This window comes from Stegostoma tigrinum, chromosome 5, assembly GCF_030684315.1.
Source record: "Stegostoma tigrinum isolate sSteTig4 chromosome 5, sSteTig4.hap1, whole genome shotgun sequence".
NCBI lineage: Eukaryota > Metazoa > Chordata > Chondrichthyes > Orectolobiformes > Stegostomatidae > Stegostoma > Stegostoma tigrinum.
This window is the reverse complement of record NC_081358.1, coordinates 126,762,101-126,787,855: the sequence shown is the minus strand read 5'-3', so window position 1 is coordinate 126,787,855 and position 25,755 is coordinate 126,762,101. Positions and strand designations below refer to the sequence as shown.

The 25,755-nt window shown below is 43.6% G+C and overlaps 1 protein-coding gene and 1 long non-coding RNA gene across 3 annotated transcripts in view; one reads left to right on the top strand and one right to left on the bottom strand.

Annotated features, from left to right (window-relative positions):
* LOC132209596 (uncharacterized) overlaps window positions 1-4,391 on the bottom strand; it is a 134,112-nt gene extending 129,721 nt beyond the window's left edge. Inside the window, exon 1 of the long non-coding RNA XR_009445794.1 lies at window positions 4,288-4,391. This is a non-coding gene — a long non-coding RNA (uncharacterized LOC132209596). The remainder of the gene's footprint in view (window positions 1-4,287) is intronic.
* A 436-nt stretch (window positions 4,392-4,827) lies between these two features.
* ttc39c (tetratricopeptide repeat domain 39C) overlaps window positions 4,828-25,755 on the top strand; it is a 111,191-nt gene continuing 90,263 nt past the window's right edge. The window contains exon 1 of one of the 2 annotated variants that reach the window (XM_048529948.2): window positions 4,828-5,166. In XM_048529948.2, coding sequence (XP_048385905.1) covers window positions 4,988-5,166 — 179 coding nt within the window. In that variant the 5' untranslated portion in view covers window positions 4,828-4,987. The remainder of the gene's footprint in view (window positions 5,167-25,755) is intronic. The other variant, XM_048529951.2, reaches the window with a different exon arrangement.

Genomic DNA, 25,755 nt, shown 5'->3' with positions numbered 1-25,755 from the left:
TTCTAAAGCACTTTGTATGTAGTCCAACTTGGGAAGGGGCCATACTGGACCTGGTGCTGGGGAATGAACCTGGACAGGTGGTTGATATTACTGTAGGGGACTACTTTGGAAATAGCGACCACAATTCCGTAAGTTTTACAATTCTCATGGACAAGGATGGGAGTGGTCCTAAAGGAAGAGTACTAAACTGGGGGAAGGCCGACTATACTAAGATTCGGCAGGATCTGAGGAATGTAGATTGGGAGAAACTGTTTGCAGGTAAATCCACATTTGATATGTGGGAGGCTTTTAAGGAGAGGTTGATTAGAGTGCAGGAGAGACATGTTCCTGTGAAAATGAGGAATAGAAATGGCAAGATTAAGGAACCATGGATGACAGGGGAAATTGTGAGACTAGCCAAGAGGAAAAAGGAAGCATAGATGAGGTCTAGGCGACTGAAGACAGACGAAGCTTTGCAAGAAGATCAGGAATGTAGAATGAATCTGAAACGAGGCATTAAGAGGGCTAAGAGAGGACATGAGATATTGCTGGCAAACATGGTTAAGGAAAATCCCAAAGCCTTTTATTCATATATATGAAGAGCAAGAGGGTAACTAGAGAAAGGATTGGCCCACTTAAGGATAAAGAAGGAAAGTTGTGCACTGAGTCAGAGAAAATGGGTGACATTCTTAACGAGTACTTTGCATTGGTATTCACCAAGGAGAGGGACATGACAGATGTTGAGGTGAGGGATAGATGTTTGCTTACTCTAGGTCAGGTTGACATAAGGAAGGAGGAAGTGTTGGGTATCCTAAAAGACATTAAGGTGGAAAAGTCTCCAGGTCCGGATGGGATCTATCCCAGGTTACTGAGGGAAGCGAGAGAGGAAATAGCCAGGGCCTTAGCAGATATCTTTGCAGCATCCTTAGACAGTGGTGAGGTCCCGAAGGACTGGAGACTTGCTAATGTTGTCCCCTTGTTTAAGAAGGGCAGCAAGGATAATCCAGGTAATTATCGACCGGTGAGCCTGATGTTAGTGGTAGGGAAGCTACTGGAGAAGATACTGAGGGATAGGATCTAAGCCCATTTTCTTCCAAATGGGAATATCAGTGATAGGCAACATGGTTTTGTACAGGGAAGGTCATGTCTTATCAGCTTAATAGAATTCTTTGAGGACATGACAAAATTGATTAATGAGGGAAAGGTTGTAGATGTCATATACATGGACTTCAGTAAGGCGTTTGATAAGGTTCCCCATGGCATGCTGATGGAGAAAGTGAAGTCACATGGGGTCCAGGGTCTGCTAGCTAGATGGATAAAAAAACTGGCTGGGCAACAGGAGACAGAGAATAGTAGTAGAAGGGAGTTTCTCAAATTGGAGACCTGTGACCAGTGGTGTTCCACAGGGATCTGTGCTGGGACCACTGTTGTTTGTGATATATGTAAATGATTTGGAGGAAGGTGTAGGTGGTCTGATCAGCAAGTTTGCAGATGACACTAAGATTGGTGGAGTAGCAGATAGTGAAGGGGACTGTCAGAGATTACAGCAAAATATAGATAGACTGGAGAGTTGGGCAGATAAATGGCAGATGGAGTTCAATCCGGGCAAATGCGAGGTGATGCATTTTGGAAGATCAAATTCAAGGGCGAACTATACAGTAAATGGAAAAGTCCTAGGGAAAATTGATGAAGAGAGAAATCTGGGTGTTCAGGTCCATTGTTCCCTGAAGGTGACAACACAGGTCAATAGGGTGGTCAAGAAGGCATATGGCATGCTTTCCTTCATTGGGCGGGGTATTGAGTACAAGAGTTGGCAGGTCATGTTGCAGTTGTATAGGACTTTGGTTCGGCCACATTTGGAGTACTGTGTACAGTTCTGGTCGCCACATTACCAAAAGGATGTGGATGCTTTGGCGAGGGTGCAGAGGAGGTTCACCAGCATGTTGCCTGGTATGGAGGGTGCTAGCTATGAAGAGAGGTTGAGTACATTAGGATTATTTTCATTAGAAAGACGGAGATTGAGCAGGGATCTGATTGAGGTCTACAAAATCAGAGGGGTATATTCAGAGTGGATAGCAAAAAGCTTTTTCCCAGAGTGAAGGACTCAATTACTAGGGGTCATGAATTCAATGTGAGAGGAGGAAAGTTTAAGGGAGATATGCGTGGAAAGTTCTCTACACAGAGGGTGGTGGGTGCCTGGAACGCGTTGCCAGCGGAGGTGGTAGACGCAGACACGTTAGTGTCTTTTAAAATATATTTGGACAGGTACATGGATGGGCAGGGAGCCAATGGACACAGACCGTTAGAAAATAGATGACAGGTTAGCCAGAGGATCTTGTTCAGCGCAGGCTTGGAGGGCCGAAGGGCCTGTTCCTGTGTTGTAATTTTCTTTGTTCTCCCCCTCACCAGTTGGGCTCGATCTCTTGACCTTTCCCCATGTTCTCTCACTGGCGAACCCCGCCCCCCCCAACCCCGATATGCTCGATTTCCTTCATGTTGAGCTCGGTCTCCCACACACTGGACTCGATCTCTACTGCGCTGCACCAAAGTCAACTCCCTGCATGCTGCCAACTGGGAAGTAACCTTGCCTCAGGTGTGCTGGACATCTTGAAGCTGCTGATCTCTCCACAGAAGGTATCAGCTTAAAGTGAGAAAAGAAAGCTGTTAAAGAATAAAAGAAATGTAAAAGCATGTGGGGTAGATGATCTCTGGGCAGGAGCCGGCACACTGTGCTGCTACTCCACTGCCATCTTGATAAGACATGAACAATGAGCCCACTTTACATGGTCATACCAGGATGCGCCAAACTGTGGTGCATCCAAGGTTGTGTGGTTCTCCCAAAAAAATTCGACAGGGTGGCCCTCCTGGATGTCCTTGAACAGCAGATCAGAAAACAACAATGACAGTGGCTATGTGGTTAGCACTGCTGCCTCACAGTGCCAAGGACCTGGGTTCGATTCCACCTTTGGGTGACTGTGTAGAGTCTGCACTTTCTCCCTGTGTCTGCATGGGTTTCCTTCAGGTGCTCTAGTTTCCTTGTACTGTCCAGAAAAAAAAACATGGATTGGCCATGCTAAATTTCCCGTAGCTGGCAGGGATGTGTGGGTTATGGGGGGATTTTTCTGGGTGGGATAGACTTGATGGGCCGAATGGCCTGTTTCCACACTGTAGGGATACTATGATCCATAACATGTTCCAACATATGCTTTGTGAAGTACTCCATAATAGCAGTCATGTATTGATGACAACAAAATTGGTACAGCCTGAAATTTGTTGTCTTCAAAATTAAATTTTAATTTTCACAGGTAGAGTCCGTAATTAAGAAAGCGAATGTAATGTTGTCATTTATCTCAAGAGGGTTGGAATATAAAAGCAGCGATGTGCTTCTGAGGCTTTATAAATCTCTAGTTAGGCCCCATTTAGAATACTGTGTCCAATTTTGGGCCCCACACCTCAGGAAGGACATACTGGCGCGTGTCCAGCAGAGATTGACACAGATGATCCCTGGAATGGTAGGTTTAACGTATGATGAACGGCTGAGGATCCTGGGATTGTACTCATTAGAGTTTAGAAGGTTGAGGGGAGATCTAATAGAAACTTACAAGATAATGTATGGCTTAGAAGGGGTGGACGCTGGGAAGTTGTTTCCATTAGGCGGGGAGACTAGGACCCGTGGGCACAGCCTTAAAATTAGAGGGGGTAAATTTAAAATGGAATTGAGGAGACATTTCTTCAGCCAGAGAGTGGTGGGCCTGTGGAATTCATTGCCACGGAGTGCAGTGGAGGCCGGGATGTTGGATGGCTTCAAGGCAGAGATCAACAAATTCTTGCTCTCACAAGGAATCAAGGGCTACAGGGAGAGTGCAGGGAAGTGGTGTTGAAATGCCCATCAGCCATGATTTAAATGGCGGAGTGGACTTGATGGGCCGAATGGCCTTACTTCCACTCCTATGTCTTACGGTCTTATGTCTACTGGACAGGCTCACCGACTTTAATCATCTGTTGTCAATCACAAGAGATGCCTGGAGCTGGCTGTGACCTGGTTACACCTAGTTAAAACCTTTCTACTATGTTGTAACGACCTTTGTGAACTACGCTAATGCTTTCCTTTAATCCTCTTTGGGGAAGAACACTTTTTCTTTACTCTGTAAGATTTAAACCCAGGTTTAAACCCTTGTCCCTGAGACGGCGCCATTAAAAGGCAGCCATGGTAACAGCTTTTCACTGTACTCCTGTACGAGCGACAATAAAGGATATTCTATTCCACTCCAAATGAGCGATGTACAGCAGCATTCATTTATAAATTACCTTCACCACATCAATCAGGCGCGACGGCTGGTCCGAGTGAGAAGGTGTCCGGCAGGAGCGAGGGGCGGGGGGAAGACTGTCTCTGTGCGACAGTTGGTCTGATTGGTTGGGGGCGGGTGGGGATGGCGGACCTCGTTGCCATGGTAACGGCTGGGTGTCGGAAGGCGAACGCAACGTTTAGCGGGAGGTGGGCGGGCCTCGGGTTTGGCGGCGGAACCTGAGGTGAGGGGGCGGAGCGTGCGCCACGCGGGGGCGGGGCCAGGATGTGGAGGCGGAGCCACAGGTGCTGGGGATGAGGGCAGGGGCGGAGACCGGATGTAGAGGCGGGGCCTAGTTTAAGAGGGCGGAGGTTAGGCTTGTGGGGGGCGGTCCTAGGGAACTGGTGCCGGAACCGGAAGTGGGGAATGGGGGGCGGAGCGTGGGCCTTGAAGTGATCAGCCCAAGTATGCGAGTGGGTGCAAGGACATAAAGGGGAAGGGGGCGTGGCCTAATTTGTGAGGGCGGGGCCAAGGGGCGGGGCCCATGGCGTTAGGCGGGGTCTAGGACGTGAGGCGGAACGGAGGAGGCGGGACCCGGGAGTAACCGGCGCCGGGACCGCCTTCTCGCAGTAAGGTCCAGACATCTCTTGTTTTAACCGGACGGGCAACTCTGGGGAGAGGAGTCCTGCTCCCTGTCTCACTGGACTCCGGCGGCTGAGGTGATGGATCGCAAGCGGGGGGAGGCGTCGGGCTCGGCTCCCTCCGGCCCCGGGCCTGGGTTGGGGCTCACCGCCAGCTGCCCTCAGCAGGAGCTGGACGACGCCGAGCTGGCGCTGGCTGGGATTAACATGCTGCTTAATAACGGCTTCAGGGAATCGGACCAGCTCTTCAAAAAATACCGGTGAGTGAGGGCTGGAACGGCTCGGGATCACTCGGGTATGTTCGGCTGGAGTCGGCTGCAGCCTCGGAGGCAACCTGGCTGAAACATCCCTGATCTTCTGTGGTCTGGGCTGGGGGTTTCTCTAAACGGAGTGAATGTGGAGAGGGGATGTTTGCCCTTGTGGGAGAATCCAGAACTAGGGGGTCACTGTTCAAACAATAATTCAGAACACCCTTCCTCCAAGAGGCGGTGGAAGCAGAGTCTTTGAAGGAAGTGAAAGTCACTGTAGTTCCAGAGAACTCTGACCTACTCTCTCCGTTGACTTGTGGTACTGAGGTTAACGTGATGGTTGCTGTGTCTCGGGAGAGGTTGAGAAATTCGGGGTCTTCATGAAGACCTCAGCTGTTATAGGAAATGACCCTCTGCTGTAGCTGTCCAGCCAAACGAGCTGACAAGTTTTAAGCCAGAGGTGGGTGGATTCTTTGTTAGTCGGACGATTCACAAGAGTAGTCGAGAGGGAGTAATCAATTCAACTGTGATCTTAGTGAATGGCAGATTAATTTCATCATTTCAAATCTTGCTGGATCTTCTTACCCTGCTGCCTTCTGCACCCTTGCCATGTTTTCTTCTTTTTCCTTCAGTCTGATCTTCCAGCCCTCATCCCCCCCCCCCCGCAATGATTCAGAGCAGAAGGAAGTCATTCACCCTATGTGCGGACTCTTTGCAGGAGGTCTGCAATTAGTCCCACCACCAAGATGTCCTTCTCCCAATGGTAGCCACCATTCTTTTCCCATTGCCCTGCAAGTCTTCCCCCCCCCCCCCCGCCAAGTAATTATCCAAGAACTAGCAGCGAGAGTAGACCATTCAGCCCATTGAGCCTGCTCGGGCTACCATTGCGATCATGGCTGGTCTTGAACTCCTTTCTCCCACCAGATTCTTTCAATCCTTTGATTCCCTGTGTGAACAAAGATCTGTCTATCCCAATCTTAAATATATTCCAGAATGGAACATTCTTGATCCCTGGGGTGGAGTATTCCAAAAATTCACAATTGCTTGAGTGAAGCTGTTTCTCTACCTCTCAGTCTTAAATGATTGGACCCTTAGCCTGAGAGTGTGCCTGTAAGTTCTAGAATCTCCAGCTGGAGAGACAGGTTATATACTGAGAGACTGTAAAGTACCTTTGGAATCTTATATGTTTTAATGACATCATCCATCATTTTTCAAAACTCCAGAGAATATTGGCCAAATTGAATCAGTCTCTTGACCTAGTGGACAACATATTGAGCCTTTGCTGTACTGTTGCAATGTAATTATACCTTTGCTTAAATATAGAGACAAAAATTGCACATATTACTCCATGTGGTCTCATCAAACTTTGAATAAATATAGCAAGGCTATTTTCCCTGGAGCTCTAAGACCATAAAACATAGGAGTGGAAGTAAGGCCATTCGGCTCATCAAATTCACTCCACCATTTAATCATGGCTGGTGGACATTTCAACTCCACTTCCCTGCACTCTCCCTGTAGCCCTTAATTCCTTGTGCGATCAAGAATTTATCGATCTCTGCCTTGAAGACATTTAACGTCCCGGCCTCCACTGTGCTCCGTGGCAATGAATTCCACAGGCTCACCACTCTCTGGCTGAAGAAATGTCTCCTTGTTTCAGTTCTAAATTTACCCCCTCTAATTCTAAGGCTGTGCCCACGGGTCCTAGTCTCCCTGCCTAACGGAAACAACTTCCCAGCGTCTACCCTTTCTAAACCATGCGGTTTCTTTTAGATCTCCCCTCAACCTTCTAAACTCTAATAAATACAATCCCAGGATCCTCAGCTGCTCATCGTATGTTAAACCTACCATTCCCGGGATCATTCGTGTGAATCTCCGCTAGACACGCTGCAGTGCCAGTGTGTCCTTCCTGAGGTGTGGGGCCCAAAATTGGACACAGTATTCTAAATGGGGCCTAACTAGAGCTTTTATAAAGTCTCAGAAGCATATCACTGCATTGGAGGTTGAGGGGTGACCGTATTGGGGTTTATAATATCATGAGGGGTGTGGGTAGGATATATAAACAAGGTCTTTTCCCTGGGGTGGGGGAGTCCAAAGCTAGAGGGCAGAGTTTATCTGAGAGGGGAAAGATTTAAAAGGGACCTAAGTGTCAACTTTTTTTTATGGAGAATACGGTGCATTTATGGAATGAGCTGCCAGAGCAAGTGATGAAGGCGAGTACAATTTTATAACATTTAAAAGGCATCTGATGGGTATATGAATAGGAAAGGCTCAGAGAGATAGGGGCCAAATGCTGGCAAATGGGACTAGATTTATCTTGGATATCTGATTGGCATGGACACGTTGGACTGAAGGGTCTGTTTCTGTGCTGTACATCTCTATGACTCTAAGACCTTCCAATTATATGGACATACAAATTAGAAGCAAGTGAAGGGCTACTTGTTCTGTTGAGTTTCGCTATTTATTAAAATTATTATTGTCTTAAATGGGATGCCCCTAGTTTTAGATTCTGCTGTTTGAGGAAACATCCTTTTCCCCATCCATTCTGTCAAGATCCTTCAGGATCTCATATGTTTCAACCAAGCCACCCTTTAACTCTTCAAATTTCCAGTGGATACAAGCCCAGCCTGTTCACCCTTTGCTCATAAGACAACCACATACACCTTGTATTAAAAACCGAAAGAAATGCGGATGCTATAAATCGGGAACAAAAACAGAAGTTGCTGGGAAAACTCAGCAGGCCTGGTAGTATCTGTGAAGAAAAAATTCAGAGTTAACGTTTTGGGTCCAGTGACCCTTCCTCCAAACTGTTCTGAGAAAGGGCCACCAGACCCGAAACATGAACTCTGATTTATTTTCTTACAGATGCTGCCAGACCTGCTGAGCTTTTCCAGAAACCTTTGTTTTTACTCCTTGTATTAGTTTAGCAAACGTTTTGAACTGTTTCCAACACACTTGCATTCTTCCTTTCTTTTCTCCGTGCTTCTAAGCGGCTGATATTTAATTCAGCTACTCTCTTTTTTTATATACTTATTAAAGTCTGACAATCTTTCCATATTCCTTGTTAATTTATGTTCATTTTGTTTTCCCTGTATATGAATTTTGCCAGTTTCCATAAGGTATTGGAGCAGAATTAGGACTTTCAACAGTGTGTGATATTTTTCTCAACCCCATTCTTCTACCTTCTCCCAGTAAGGCTTGAGCCCCTTACTAATCAAGAACCTATCTATCTCTATCTTAAATACACTTAATGGCTTAGCCTCACAGCCCTCTGCTGCAATAGGTTCTGCAGATTAACTACCCTCTGGCTGAAGAAATTGCTCCTCACCGTGGTTCGAAAGTGCTGTCACTTCACTCTGAGGCAGTGCCTTGGGTCCTAGTCTCTCCTATTAGTGGAAACACCTTCTCCACATCCATTCTATCCAAGCCTGTCAGTATCCTGTAAGTTTCAATCAAATCCTCTCATATCCTTCTAAACTCTATTGAGTACAGACCCAGAATCCTCAACTCCTGTTATGACAAACCCTTCACCCCTGGGACCATCCTTGTAAACCTCTTCTGGACCCCCTCCACCACCAGTATAACCCTCCTTAGATATGGGGCTCAAAAATACTCAATATCACAAATATGGTTTGATCAAAGTCTTCTGCAGCCTCATCACTAGCCGCCATCCTGAAAAAGATTCCTTTATCCCTACTCTCTGGCCTTCTGCTAACCAGCCAATCCTCTATTCATACCTTGCCCCTAACACCATGGATTCTTATTTCATTTAACATCCTCCTGTGTGACACCTTGTCAGAAGCCTTTTGGAAATCCAAAAATATCATATCCACTGGCTCTCCTTTGTATAACTTGCTCATTACTTCCTCAAAGAATTCTAGGATATTTGTCAGGCATAAAGCTGCGCTGATTCTGTCCTATTTTACCATGCACTTCCAAGGACTGCAATCTCATTCTTCATAATGGATTCTAAATTCTTGCCAATGACTGAGGTTAGGCTAACTGACTTATACTTTTCTGTCTTCTGCCTCCCTCCCTTTTTAAACATGTTACATTAGCCATTTCCAGTCCTCTGGGACTGTCTCTGACTCCAGTGATTCCTGAAATATCACCTCAAATGCTTCCACAATTCTGTCTGCTATTTCCTTCAGAATGCTGGGGTGTAGTCCATCTGGCCCGGGTGATTTATCCACTTCAGACTTTTCAGCTTTCCCTGCAGCTTCTCCTTAGTTGTGGCCACTACACTCCGATGAGTCCCTGACTCTTTTGAAGTGCTGGTATCTTCTTCCACTGTGAAAACTGATGCAAAGTATCAATTCAGTTCCGCCACCATTTCTGTGTTCCCCATTACAACTTCTCCAGACTCATTTTCTAGCTGTAAAATATCCAATCTTGGCATTTCTCTTACCTTTTAGATATCCAAAAATAAAACTTCTGCGAATTTCGTTTTATATTACTAGCCAGCCTCCTATCATATTTTAACTTCTCCAACCTTGTTGCCTTTTTAGTTAACATCTGGTTTTTAAAAGCTTCCCATGAATCATCCACGTTGATTGCTGTTACTTTTGCGTTTAGACTGTTTTTATGAATCAACCTGTTCAGAGATGTTATTACACACCTCTGCAACAGGCAGGACTTGAACCCAGGCCTCCTGGTTCAGAAGTTGGGACACTACTATTACACCTCTGTCCTTGACTTCCTTCATCAGGTATGGTTGCTACATCCTCCCCTTAATATGTTTCTTCCTCCTTGAGAAGGATTTCTGCTGTGCCTTCTGATTAGCCCCTACAAATCCTTGCCTTTGCTGCCCTACGGTCTTCCCTGCTAGGCTCCCCTTCCAATCTAGTCTGTCCAGTTTCTCCCTCATGTCTTTGTAATCACCTGTACTCAAAAACCATTGCATCTGATTTCAGCTTCTCCCTCTCAACTTACAAACATCATATTATGGTCATGGGCCCCAAAGGGTTCCTTCACCTTAAACTCCCTAATCAAGTCTGCCTCATCGTTGATCACTAAATCCAGAACTTCCTGTTCCCTAATGGGCTCTGCCACAAGCTGCTCCAAAAAAAACCATAGAAATTCCATGAATTTCATTTCTTGGGATCCACGAGTAACCTGGTATTCCCAGTCCACTTCATATTGAAGACATTCATAATTATTGGAATAGTGTCTTTCTTTCATACCTTTTCTATCTCCTGATTTATTTTCGTCCCTACATCCTGACTACTGCAAGGAGGCCTGTACTCCCATCATGGTTTTTTTTTCCCTTTGTGGTTCCACAACTGTATCCACACAGATTCCACAACTTCTCACTCCATATCACTTCTTGCCCATGATTTAATCTCATTTCTTACCACAAGACAACTCCACCCCCTTTGCCTATCTGCCTTTCGTTTCACTAGGACATGTATCCTTGGTTATTTAGTTTTCAGACCTGATCCCCTCGCAGTCGTGTCTCTGTGATTCCCACAACATTGCACCTGCCAATTTCAGTCTGTGCTACAAGTTCATTTACCTTGTTCATGTACTGCAAGCATTTAAGTACAGCACCCTCAATCCTGTATTGACTTCCCCCTTCTCATCGTTGATCCCTTATCTTCTGTGCCTGAAATTAGATTCCTGACCCTTTCCGTACTTTGTCATATTACTTGTTCAAGAAACTTTAACCTCTCTGAGCCCTCCCCACTTCTTAAAATTTTACATAATTTCTGTGTAACTTAAACACCCCCTTCCCATTATTCAGTATTGTTCCAATTTTCCTCAATATTCAGATTGACTGGCATTCTTTGCAACATTATGACCCTCTTATTTTAGTGCAATACCATTGTTAACCACTTTAGTAAGCCACAGGTAGCTCTTCCAGACTGATTTTTAGTTTTTAATAGAATGTATTATTAAACGTTTTGAATTGTTTCTTTGAATATTTCCTCAATGTCTATTTACTGCCCTGCACTTTAATCTATTTGCCCAATCAACCATAACTATGTAACTGATTTTCCAATTCTTGTTTGTAATTGGAATGTGACATTTTCAAACTTAATCTGGAATTCAATTATATTATGTGACCTATAAGTGCTCCTGATATTGGACAGTTTCTCCTTATTTAGTCTTAACCCTTCATTATATTTTACACTTGTTAGATCTCTTCTTAGCCTTGAACAGACATGGGGTGGCTCAGTGGTTAGCACTGCTGCCTCACAGTGCCAGGGACCCAGATTCAGTTCCAGCCTCAGGCAACTGTCTGTGTGGAGTTTGCACATTCTCCCCGTGTCTGCGTGTGTTTCCTCCCACAGTCCAAAGATGTGCAGGCTGGGTGGATTAGCCATGTTCAGATTAAGGGATGGGTCTGGATGGGGTGCTGAGAGCGTTGGTGTGGACTTGTTGGGCCAAAGGTCCTGTTTCCACACTGTAGAGATTCTATGAAAAGGTCTTCATCCTTGGTACCATTCTAATAAATCTCCATTGCACCATCTTAAACTTCCACCTGAAATGTAAAACTCAGAATTGGTCCCAACTGCATATCTGGTCTAATTAATAGTTTAAAGAAAAATGGTTTGGTTACAGATATCAATTGTTTAGTATTTTAAAAGCAAACTCATTGAAGCAAGCTATCCAACTGTGCTAAAGCTAGTCATTTCATTTCATCAGAAGAATACCACTAGCGTGTGGTGTTGTAATGGTAAATAGACTGCCAATGTAATGTGGGATAATTAGGTTATACCTTGTTTTACAATTAGGTTTAAGCATGTAAAGTCAGATCTTCGTTTGAAGCTGTTTGGAAAACTGATTCCTATTGCCTACTTGAGGTTACAGCTACTGCAAGCTTTGTGTAATGTTGAAAACATTTGTTTAGAATGCTTCGGTTACAGATGAATCATCTTGCTTTTAGCCACTCTCTTATATTCATATTTTAAAATGCACATTTATATAGATTCACTGACGTGTTTAGAAAACACCCATTCATTTACTGTGAAATTAGATGAATCCTGTTGGTGTGATTCCTATAGTGCATTCTCATCTTCAGTTTCTGCAGAATTATTATTCTTCAAAGAATTTGTCATATCCTTTATGCAAAATAAGCAAATGTTGTATTTCTCCTTTTATCCCCTTTTGATTGTGTATAGAGATGAGAGTAAGGGGAGTTTACTCACGGGATTAGAAAATCATTTGCATTGTTCCACTGCTTCTGCTGCAGTTATTTCACAAACCTTTGCCTCTTAAGGTGATCTTGATGTAACTGGAAGTTGCAGAATACAGAGCAATAAATTATACATGACATGCAAAATGCCGATCCTGACCTTGCTCAGAAAAGCAAAGCCCCAAAAACTAATGAATTTGGTGTTTGCAGTATTGGTGAGGAAACCTGGATTTTATCAACCGTGATAGCCTTCGAAGCTGTTGTTTTTTGTTTCTGACTGGTCAAACATTGAAAAATATCAGCAATATGGAAATACTGATGAATGTGAGTGGGATTACATTTAAAAGGGATTTACACTAGTAGAGAAACCTATGAAATAGTTTGTATGATGCAGTCAGAATCCAGTCACAAAATGGGAAATATATTGTTTGTAAAGTCTCCCCAGTTGTGTCAAACACCAAGAGCTACTCAGGTGGACATCTTAAGTTCTTTGTTTGTGATTGTTATTAGTTAATTATTAATAGTCCCTTCAAGTCTTAACATCTAATTGCACAATTATTAATTTTATTGCACTTGAGCTAATCATTTCCAGATTTACAAATAGTCATTCAATCTCATTCAATACTCAGTTCTGTTGAGTATTGCTGAGAAAGCTGTCTGTGTTGGAGTTAACAGGGCAATTTGCAAGAGTACTAATTTAACGGAAAAGCTGTATGAGAATATAAATGCTGAATAAATATTGGTTCCCCCCCCCCCCCAAATTTGTACATTAGGGGAGATGATGGTGTAGTTGTAATGTCATGAGTAATCCAGACCCCTATGCCAATGTTCTGGGACCTGGTTTCGAATTCCACCACGGTGATGGTGAAATTTGAATTCACTAAAAATCTGGAATGAACAGGTAGCCGAAGCTAACCATGCCAATATTGTTGATTGTTATAAAACTTTATCTGGTTCATTGTGATCGACTCTTAACTGTCCTCTGTACAATTAGGGATGTGTAATAAATGCTGGCCTAGCCTGTGATGCCAATATCCATCAATGAATAAAAATAAATCAAAAATTTACCACATCCACTCTCTTCATCATGTGTACACAGGAGCAGTAGTGTGTATGCAATGCAGCAACTCACTAAGACCCCTTCAGCATCACCAATGAAACACAAAATCACTACTACGTAGAAGCACAAGGATAGCATATACACAGGAACGCCATCATCTGCCAGTTTCTGTTCAAGCCACACACCATCCTGACTTGGAAATATATCACTGTTTGTTCACTATCACTGGGTTGAAATTGTTTACTTGCCTCTCTAACACCTCAAGTTCAAGAAGGGGCCACACGACAGCTTCAGGGCAATTAAGGATGGGCAGCATGTATTGGCCTTGCCAGGGGATACCGATCACTGCTATATAAAAAGAAAGTGATGTCCCCCACAACCTTTTGTTTACTGAAATTGTGAGACTTATTTCTTCCCACTGTCCTTGGAGTTACCAGCTTGAGAATATTACACTAGAATGTTTTTCCCTTACTTCTTCAATGTCCTAATGCCAGTTCTCATATTCATTGGTGTTGTAGGCAGTTCCACATTGTAGTGTTACTGGTCTGCATTCAGCCTATCTCAATTTTGCTGGAGTTTAATCTCAAACTTCACTTCATCCTTCTCTCCCTTTCTTCTGCATGCAATTGTCTAGCTTCCTCTTAACCTATTCTATACCATTTAAGTCAGTCACTCCACATTCCACATTCTGTACTTTCTGTGGCTCAAGAATTGGACTGTTACAGTTGCTTCCTTCAGAACAGATGTGAAACTACTGTAGGTATCCAATCACAGAAGAACCGGAGAGGTTGCACCTCTTTCGCTTTTTCTGCCATTCATTTGGAACGTTGCTGACCAGGATCTCCACACCTCTCAAGCTGCATTGGTTTTGTAGCTTTCAAAACCTCCACTTTTATAAAAAACACAACAGTCTCAGATTTCCACTTTTTTTTACATGAGGTGCCACCGGATATCATCCTTGAATTGGTGAACTTTAAAGGTTATGGTCCTTGTTTTCAGAATTATAGTGCAGAAGAAGGCTATTTTGCCCCTCATGTTAGGAGTTGCTCTCCAATTGAGCATAATGACTTGGAGACATTTGTCCACACTTGTCCCATAATCCAGGATATTATTTACATTTAAATCATGATCTAATTAAGAAACATACCTAGATTGTGGCCAAACCATCTCCACTTTGAAGGTAGCCAATTGCTCAGCTTTGGCTTCTCCTGCCAACATTTGGTTTCAGTCTAGCTCTCTGTTTCATTCATGCTGCATTGAAGTTAGCTCTGCCTCCGTTCCCAGAGTCGTAGATTCATACAGTTATTTATTCCTGCTCTGGATTAGTCATTGTTTTTTCCCGCACTGTCATTTTAAACTGTATCAAACACAGTGATCAGTGACACCTAAATGCTTCCCCACTGACACTTGATCTAGTGGTCTGTCCCAAGAACCAGGTCTAGCAGTCTCTCATTTCTTGTTGGACTGGACACACTGCAAGAAGGTTCTCATGAACGTGATCTAGGAACACTTGCCTGTCTATTCCCTGAACGCAACTACTGTTCCTGCCTATATTTGCCTAATTAAAGTTACCTTTTCTTCCTTCTCCTCCCCTTGCACCTGTCCTCCCCATACTATATTATGCTTGGCATCTGTAACTTTCTTGTAGAAACACGGAAGATAGGAGCAGGAGGAGGCCATTTGACCAAATGAGCTATTCTTCATGATCGTGACTGATCATCCAACTCAATAGCCTAATCCTGCTTCCTCCCCACAACCGTTGTTTCTATTTGCTCCAGGTGCTATATCTAGTCACTTCTTGAACATATTCAATGTTTTGGCATCAACTACTTCCTGTCGTAATAAATTCCACAAACTCACCGCTCTTTAGGTGAAGTAATGCCCTCATCTCTGTCCTAAATCATCTACCCTGAGTCCTCATACTTCTTCTGTATCCTTCCATCTAGTTGGTATTCTGTGGACTACATTGAGCAATGTAATTGCACCCTTCTTGTTCTTTGGCTGTAGTCAAATTGATTCTCTGTCCATGATCCATCTGAGACATCTTTGTGCAGCACCATAATGCTGTCCTTATCCCAATACTGCCACTTCTCTTTTTCTTCCTTACCTCTTGTTCCTGAACACCTTGAACCAGGAATATTTAATACCTTCAACCTGGCCTCTGTTATTGTCACAACATCATAACTCCATGTGACAATCTGTGTCTGTAACTCACCAAATCTATTTACTGTACTCTGTGCATTCATAGATTAACCCTGATTTTGGAACATTTTAATCTCCTTACCTTGACTGTACCAACGAATGTACTGTTCTCTATTTTAGTGCTGTCTGTCCCTTCCAGTGATTTATGCACCCTAATATTCTTCTTCAGTATAATCTCCAGGTTTCTACATTGCTGCAACATCAATTTAGAGTCTTCCCAACAGGATTGTCATAGAGAAGATGTTAGAAACTAATACTGAAGACATTATGACAGGGCACTTAGTTCAAGGCAACTGGGACAAGTCAATACAACAAAGTGTGTAGCTGGATGAACACACCAGGCCAAACAGCATTTCAGGAGCACAAAAGCTGACGATTCGGGCTTAGACCCTTCATCAGGGAGCCCATTATCTGGGACAAGTCAATAGTTTGGTCAATCTTTTGGGAAAAGGGAACGGGTGTCCTTGAATCATAAAGCACGGAAACAGACCTTTTGGCCCAACTCATCCATGCCGAACAATGTAAACTAGTCTCATTTGCCTGGATTTGGACCATATTCCTCTGAACCTTTCCTATTCATGTACCTGACCAAATTTCTTTTAAATGTAACTGTACCTGCATCAATTACTTGCTATGGCAGTTCATTCCACATACAAACCACCCTCTGTATGAAAAAGTTGCTCCTAAAGTCCCTTTTAAATCTTTCTCCACTCACCATAAAAATATGCCCTCAAGCTTTCAACTCCCCTGGCCTAGGAAAAGACCTTTGCTCGTCACCTTATCTATGTCCCTCATGATTTTTTAAACCCCTATAAGGTCACTCCTCAACCACCACCTATCCTTGTAACTCAAAGCCTCCAGTCCCAATAACATCCTGATAAATCTTTTTTAAGAATCCCTACAATGTGGAACAGAACATTCCATCCAGACCCACCCCACCTAATCTACACATCCCTGAACCTTACGGGCAACTTAGCATGGTCAATCCACCTAGCCTGCACATCTTTGGACTGTGGGAGGAAACTGGAGCACCTGGAGGAAACCCACGCAGACAGAGAGAAACTGCATACAGATAGTCAACCGAGGGTGGAATCGAACCCAGGTCCCCGGCACTGTGAGGCAACAGTGCAAACCACTGAGCCACTGTGTTACCCTCTCACCCTCTCCAATTTAATAATATCCTTCCTATAGCAGGGGAACCAGAACCATACACAGTACTCCAAAAGTGGCCTCACCAACGTCCGTGTCGCCACAACATGATACTTAAATTTCAAGAAGGCCTTTGATAAAGTGCTATATCAAAGGTTATTGCAGAAAATAAAAATTCATGATGTAAGGGTTAATATATTGACAAGAATAGAAAATTGGCCGGCTAATGGGAAACAGAGATAGATGTATTGCTGGGACTTCAACCGTTAACAATGTATATAAGTGACTTGGATGAAAGATTGGGAATTATGGCTGCCACATTGATGATATAATGATACATAGAACTGTAAGTTGTAAAGAGGACATGAGGCTACAAAGTGGCTAAAGACGGAGTATATTATGGGAAAGTGTGAAATTGTTCATTTTTGGCAAGCACAATAAAAAAGAAGCTTATTTATAGAGAGATTACAGGGGGACCTGGGTATCCTTCTGCATGAATTAAAAAATGTTAGTAGGTACAGCAAGTAATTAGGAAACTAACGTATTATTACCATTTACCTGGAGGGGGATTGAATATAAAAGTAGTGAGTTATGCTTCATTTATACAGGATATTGGTGACACCATATCTGGAGTATTGTGCACAGTTTTGGTCTCCTATTGCTTTAGAAAAAGGAGGTAGATGGATTGGAAGCAGATAAAACATTTCTGAGTCTAATACTTTGAATGACTATAAGACCATTTGAGAGAAGAGTGGAATTAGGCCATTTTGCTGATCAGGTTTGCTCCACCATTTGATCATGGCTGATGTATTTCTCAACCCCTATTCTATTCCCCTTCAAACCCTTGATCCTTTTCTAATGAAGAAAATAGCTCTGTCTGAAATACACTCAATGACTTGGCCTCCACAGCTGCCTGTGTAAGAGTTCCACAGATTAACCACCCTCTGGCTGAAGAAACTCCTCATCTCCGTTCTAAAGGCTTGACCCCTTAACTGAGGCTGTGCCCTTTGGACCTGGTCTCCCATACTGGTAGAAACATCTTCTCCGCATCGACTCTAACCAGACCCCTCAGTATTCTGTAAGTTTCAATCAGATCTCCCCATATCCTTCTAAACTGCATTGGGTCCAGATGCAATCCTCAGTTGCTCTTTATATGACATGTCTGTCATCCCTAGGATTCCGTCCACTGCCAGCACATCTTTCCCTAGTTATGGGGCCCAAAACTGCTCACACTATTCTAAATGATGTCTAACCAGTGCTTATACAACCTTAGCAGTATATCGCTGTATTTGTATTACAGTCCTCTTGCCATGAAGCAAACGAGTGGGCAGGTTGTCTTATGAGCAAAGGTTGCACAGGGCCAGCTTATAACTGCTGGAGTTGAAAGCAGTAAGCGGAGATTTGACTGAAACGTATAATGTCCTGATGGGTCTTACAGGTTAGATGTGGAGGGAGGAGGGTAGTGGTTCCATAGGCAGATACTAAGAAAGGTGATGTGGCTGTAGTACCTGGTTTGCTTCAGGACATGGTCAAGCAGCTTCAAGGCCGAAGAGATTACGAGAGAGTTGCAGTGGGAAAGAGATCCCCTGAGGTTTGTCCGGAGGGAGGAAGATTTTCCCTCATGGGAGAATCTAAAACTAGGAGTCGCTGTTTAAAATCCTGGGTGTACCCATTTAAAACAGAAATGAGGCAAATTTCTTCTCTCAGGTCTTTGTAACTCTGAACCTCTACGCGTCTGGACTTTTATTAGATTATTGTTTAACCATCTACGCTAAAGGAAATATGGTAACAATAGCTTGTATTTATGTAGCAACTTTGACATTAGGGTAAAGTTTCCCAAGAGGGAAACAATAACACTGTGTGACACTGTGTGACACTGTTTGACACTGAGACACATGAGATTAGGGCAGATAACCATAAAACAAATTAAAGAAGGTGAGTGAGAGATACAGAGGCTGAGAAAATTCGAGAGCAGCCTCGACAATGTGTCTAGTAACCGAGTAATTCAATCTGGCAATGCTGAAGAGGCCTGTGTTGGAGGAGCATAGATATCTGTGGAATTAGAGATGAGACGGTGAGAGACTCTGGTCACTGAGTCGCATGTACACTGTAAGACTGAGACAGAGTAAGTAACCAAGAATTTGGGACAGTTCAAGCAGTTTGGGAGCATTGGTGTAACACCATGAGTACAGGGCAAGCAGCTGATTGATGACTGGGTTTGGTCCGTATTTCTAATCTTTAAAGTGAATGTTTGGTGTTTAGTGTGTGTTATGTCATTACTTCTTTTCTGTCTCTGTCTGTCTGAGAAATAGCTTGTTAAGTTTTCAAAGAAAGCCCGTACTTATTCTCATGATGATGTAAAATTTTTAGAGTTACGAGATGGCACGTCAGTTGGGCCAAGGGGATTGTATACCTTATGGTGTTTATGAAGTCATAGGCAAGCCATTTATTCCCGATGAACGCATCCACACAAGCATGAGCTCCAGACTTCAAAACTTTAGCAGCGGCTGGACTCACTGTTGTGAATATGTAAATTAGAGGGTTACATGAATAGCATGTACAGGATGTAGTCACACCATGGACCCCTTATCGTGCTTGCTAATTTGTAGACCATTTTGAAAACTGGTGAGGGTGATGTTCCACATGGTACCATTGAAGATTCAGCTGTATGAAGGAGGAGGAAGAAGAAGAAGAATGGAAAAGCAACAGTTACAGGGTATTGCATGGTAGCGGATCAGACAGGCATTTCTGTGGTAGTAAGTATGACTCTGGGATGGTGAGTTGCGTCCCTGATGCCAGGGTCAAGATGTCATAGCTGCAGGACATCCTTCTAGGATTAGCTGGAAGTTGTAGTCTTCGTTGGTATGAACAGTGTAGGTAGAAAGAAGGATGAGGCTCTGAAGGCACATTCAGGGAATTAGGAAGGAAATTAAAAAGCAGGATCTCGAGAGCAGTAATCCCAGGATTATTCCCAGTGCCTTATGCTAAATGACTGTTAGAGCAGAAGGATTGATCAACTGAGTGGATGGTTAGAGAACTGCCGATCTCTGAGGAATTGGGACTGATTCTGGGACTGGTGGGAGGTGTAGAAACTAGATGTGTTATACTTTAATGGGACTGGGATTTATCTCCTCACAAGAAAGTTTACCATTTCTGTTAGTGTGAGTTCAGACAAGTATGTTGGGAGATTAGTATGCAAACTGTAATGGAAATTGGATGACAGTTGAAAAGTTGCTAGGGAGTCTAGGAGAAACAATGCTGAACATAGTCGGCTTTGGAAGTGGAATGATGTCAAAAAGACTAAATTAAGGGCAATTTTGAGGAAGGGTCACTGGACCTAAATTGTTACCACAGATGCTGCCAGACCTGCTAAACAACCAGCAACTTCTATTTTTGTTTGTAAATTAAGGGCAGGCTGGCTGAATGCATGCAGCATTCACAACACGTAGATCATCTCAAGGAACAAATAGAGACCTACCAGTGTGATCTAGTAGCTATTACTTAAACATGGCAGCCTGGTGACCTGGACTGGGAACTAAATATGCAAGGATAATCAATGTTTAGGAAGGACATTTGAGAAGGAAAGGAGATGGAGTTTTGTTGATAGTGAGAGATGGGATCAGTACATTAGTAAAGGACCTCCGTTTGGAACGGTGTGCGGAATCTGTTTAGATAAAGCTAAAAATCAGCAAGGGGCAGTTGATAATACAAGTTAGTGGCCCACTTTAGTTGTAGTTTGGGGCATGGTATCAATCAGGAGATGAGTTGAATACGGGAGAAATGGAGTCTTGCTTCAAAGCCGTCTGGATGGGTACATGACAAGTTGGACTGATGGCTCTGACTCCTTGCGATGTGATTGTAATGGATGGAGTGCAGTGTATGTTCATTCAACTTTTCCAGGATGGTGGACAAACCAGTGAAGAGAAATTGGGCAAACTGCGTCAGTATACTCTGGAGTTTTGAAGAATGAGAGGTGATTTCATTGAAACTTGCAAAGTATTGAATGGGATAAACGGAGTAGATACAACTAAGATGTTTCCCTTGGTTGCGGAATGTAGAACCGGTGGAACATTTGAAAATAAATGGGATGCCACTTATTTTTTTGTTGGTAATTGTCACTTGTAATTTGCAATGAACGACGTGGCAAAATACAATGAAAAGCTTCAACTGTCACCACAATCTGGTGCATTTCAAACACTTCAAGACTAAAAACACAAAGCTGAAAGAACGGCCATCTTTGCTGCACTGAGCCCTCAGCCAGTCAATCAACGACACCTCCGCTGGACCCACTAACATCGCAGTTGCCACTCTTCAGGTGCCATCTCTTTGCAGGGCCCATCCTGCCAGTGGGCTGCTGATGCCAGGTCCCATGTTGGACCCACACTCATCCCACAACCAGGAGTCCCTACTCTGCTGCCACCATCGCCTAGCTGTCAGCCAAGAGTCCTTACTCTGGGCCTACTGCATTCGAGAGCTGCTGCCACCTCCATGCCGATAACCAGGAGACCCTGCTCAGGGCCTACCACAACTGTGAGTCCCTGGCACTGGATCAGCCACCATCTTGCTGATGCCTGGAGCGCCGGCTCTAACCCAACCACAACCAGGAGTCCCTGGCTTCAATGCCAGGCCAGGCCACCAAGGGTCCCATTGTGGCTCTCTTTCTTCCCCCTGTCCCCCGTGCCTTTATCTTCTCTGTTACCACCAACAGGAAGAAGATGAAGAAAAAGAAGACAAGAGGTAGGAAAAGAAACAGGAAGTGGCCATCTGGAATGGATTGATTCAAGAGCCTGAGCACTTCCCACCTTGCTGTAAAGATAATGGGAACTGCAGATGCTGGAGAATCCGAGATAACAAAGTGTGGAGCTGGATGAACACAGCAGCCCAAGCAGCATCTTAAGAGCACAAAAGCCGGCGTTTCAGGCCTGGACCCTTCATCAGAAAAGCTGATGAAGCCCGAAACATCAGCTTTTGTGCTCCTAAGATGCTACTTGGCCTGCTGTGTTCATCCAGCTCCACACTTTGCCACCTTGCTATAGTAATGTTGGAGTCTGACAAGATCAGAATGTTAATTAATTTGGAGAGTTGTGAATCTTTGGAATTCTTTATCACAAAGTTGTGTGGAAGTGCAGTCTTTGAGTATGTTTACGGTAGAGATTGATAAATTTCTGATTAATGGTGGCATAGAGGGTTATAGGGATGAGATAAATAAGTCATTGAAGTGTTAATCAGCCTCAATCATATTGAATAGCGAGACAGGCTCGACAGGCTGACTGACTGTCTCCGTTCCTTTGTTCCTAAGGAGGAATTTGAAAACAAGAGGAACTTTCATGTGGCTGAATGCTGTCGGTGCTATAATTGCATGTATTCAGCATTTCTAGGTTCTGTCCTTCAGCCCAGCTCTATACAGAACAATTGTGCAGTAATTTAAAAGTCTGTGATGGAGCCTGACTGAAGCTTGTCCCTGCTGCCTAATACACAGGATCCTGTCAATCTGCCTGATGAGAAAGAAGGTTATTAAGCAAAAGAGGAATTGTGCATTTCAATGTGTACTTGAATGAAACCTCTTCACAGCACTGCAGACCTTTAGTGAAGGTATGTTGTGATAGTTGAGTCATTGCATAATTAAACTGGAATTAGTTATGCCGTCCTGCAAGCATACATATACACAAATAATCATTGTGGTAGTTAATGTTATGACCAAAATGAGGCATTTGTACTAATGGTCACATTTACAACAAATCAGTGAAGTCTGAAAAATAAATGATAGTGATTTGTCTAACCCATTATTATACGTTTCTGCTATCCATTTGGCTTATTGGGAACATGGGCTAACCTAGAACACATGGAATGCAGAAGTTCAAAGAGGCAGCTTATCGCCGCCACATCAAGGGCAATATGGGGTAGGCAATAAATGCTGGCCCAGCCAGTGACATCCACATGATTGAATTCAAAGAAAAGATACAGAGTTGTCTGGCACGGGTTTAAACTTGCTTTTTCCATTTATACATTAGTCAGTATCTTCATAGGAGTTACTGTGCTTTCTTTGCCAATTTGGATGTAGCTACAACAATGAACTTTTGGAATGAAATCAGTATTATAAGACTTGTATCTTGGTACTGGCTTCATTTGTAATACTTTAGGGTCTTAACCTGCATGTTAATGGATTCTACACGTTCGCACTGTTTATCACTAATGAATAGAGTATACGTTCTGTACCATCTTGGCAATTCAACAGAGACAGAAACTTTGAAACCCGCAATCCCTTACATCTAGAAAGACAAGGGCAAAAGATACATGGGAACACCGCCACCCCTGCAAACCACTCACTTTCCTGACCTTGTAAATATATGACCGTTTCTTCACTGTCGCTGTCCTGGAACTCCCTCCCTTTCAACATTATGGGTGTACCTACACCACACGGATTGCAATGGTTCAAGAAGACAACCCACCACCAACTTCCCAAGGACAATTAAGCTTGGGCAATAAATGCTGGCTTAGACCTGTGAGGCATATATTTGAAAGATAAATGCGAGGTGATGCATTTTGGAAGGTCGAATTTGAAAGCTGAGTACAGGATTAAGGATAGGATTCTTGGCAGTGTGGAGGAACAGAGGGATCTTGGTGTGCAGATACATAGATCCCTTAAAATGGCCACCCAAGTGGACAGGGTTGTTAAGAAAGCATATGGTGTTTTGGCTTTCATTAACAGAGGGATTGAGTTTAAGAGTCGTGAGATCTTGTTGCAGCTCTATAAAACTTTGGTTAGACCGCACTTGGAATACTGCATCCAGTTCTGGTCGCCCTATTATAGGAAAGATGTGGATGCTTTGGAGAGGGTTCAGAGGAGGTTTACTAGGATGCTGCCTGGACTGGAGGGCTTATCTTATGAAGAGAGGTTGACTGAGCTCGGACTTTTTTCATTGGAGAAAAGGAGGAGGAGAGGGGACCTAATTGAGGTATACAAGATAATGAGAGGCATAGATAGAGTTGATAGCCAGAGACTATTTCCCAGGGCAGAAAAGGCTAACACGAGGGGTCATAGTTTTAAGCTGGTTGGAGGAAAATATAGAGGGGATGTCAGAGGCGGGTTCTTTACACAGAGTTGTGAGAGCATGGAATGCGTTGCCAGCAGCAGTTGTGGAAGCAAGGTCATTGGGGTCATTTAAGAGACTGCTGGACATGCATATGGTCACAGAAATTTGAGGGTGCATACTTGAGAATCAATGGTCGGCACAACATGGTGGGCTGAAGGGCCTGTTCTGTGCTGTACTGTTCTATGTTCTAATATCCTATATTGTGCATGTACAAACAATGTCTGTCATATTTGCTTTGTAGTTGAGTTTTGAATGTTTTGTGGTATGCCACCAGGTTTCTACCTGAGCCAAAATATCTGTTACGTTATGGAGGTGCTGGTGGACTGGGGTGAACCAGGTCAGAAGGCACATGATACCACATGTTAGTCCAACCGATTTATTTGAAATCACATAAGCTTTTGGAGCACAGCCTCTGTATCTTATGCAGTGAGAGAGAAGAGCACACAGACACAGCAAGACTTCTTTGCTGCCCAGGACCTCCAACAAACGCTATACACCAGATACGTTAATGACATTTTCTTCCTTTGGACTCATGGTAAGGAATCACTGAGACAACTACATAGCAATATCAAACAAATCCATCCCACGATCAGATGTACACTACTCTTCAGAATCAGACTCCTTCTTGGACAAATGCATCTCCCAAGATGCCCTTCTAAATAGGATATAATGCTCAACTCATTGATCGTCTTTTGACGTGCTACAGTGAAAAACCACAATGACCTCCTCGGAAGACAAACACACGTACAACCAATAAAGTACCTTTCGTCGTCTAGTACTTCCCTGGAGCAGAGAAACTATGCCATGTTGAAGGCTGAGAAGAACATGTCATTGAAAATGAGAGTCTCGCCAAGATGCTCCCTATGCCTTCACTTTTCGCCTTCAAACAACCGCCATTATTTGCAGCAAACTATCCAGCCTTTAGGACAATATTGAACACAACACCACACAACCCTGTCATGGCAGTCTGTATAAGACATGCCAGATCATTGACATAGATACTGCCATCACATGGGGAAACACACCCACCTCACACACGGCAGATACTCTTGTGACTGGGCTGATGTTGCCTATCTCATATGCTGCAGGTATGGATGCCCCGACGCATATTATATTGGCAAGAAAATGGAGATGCTCTCACAACGCCATGCAAAAAAGGACACCACACAACAATCGCCAGACAGGGATGTTCCCTCCCAGTCAGAACACTTGAGTGGTCAAGGGCATTCAGCCTCCGATCTTTGGGTAAGCATCCTCCAAGGCGGACTCCGAGATACACAAGAAGGATATCAGTCTCTGCCTGGAGATTCTAAGTTCTGTTCCCATGAAGATGTCTTCAGCTGTGATCTTGCGATTCATGTCACATTACATGTGATCCCAACACACTTCTGCATCTGTAAAATCTTCCTTATTTTCCTGTTTTGACAGGATCACCTTGATTAAGATAGAGATCGTAACAATTAATTAGTTGGTACAGTGAATTTCACACGCACACGCACACGCACACACACACGTGCACCACTCTCTCATGCACATGCACACACTTTCCACATGCGGACTCACATATAAATGTATGGGGTGAATCACTTCATGCAAGATGTTTGTTTATTTGCAGACATGTTCTAGTTTGTTCAAAAAACCACAATTTGTAGTCTCAATCAGTCAGTGTGGCATCTTATAAATTCATGCCTTTGGAGTAAAACCAGCCTGATTCCAGGTTAAAACTCTTGAGACATATTCTGAACAAAGCCTCTCATCTCCAATTCAGTGTCTGACCTGAGATGTCACCCTTTGTACACTCCAATGGCTCTACCTGATTGTTACGACAGCATAGCACTAACATTGTTTATAAACATTTTACTCAATCTAAAACTCTTGGTCACCTGCAAAGACTTATTATCTGACTCTCCACTCATTACCAGTTGTATGATCTTTTGACCTCTCTGCCCTTGATCCCTCTG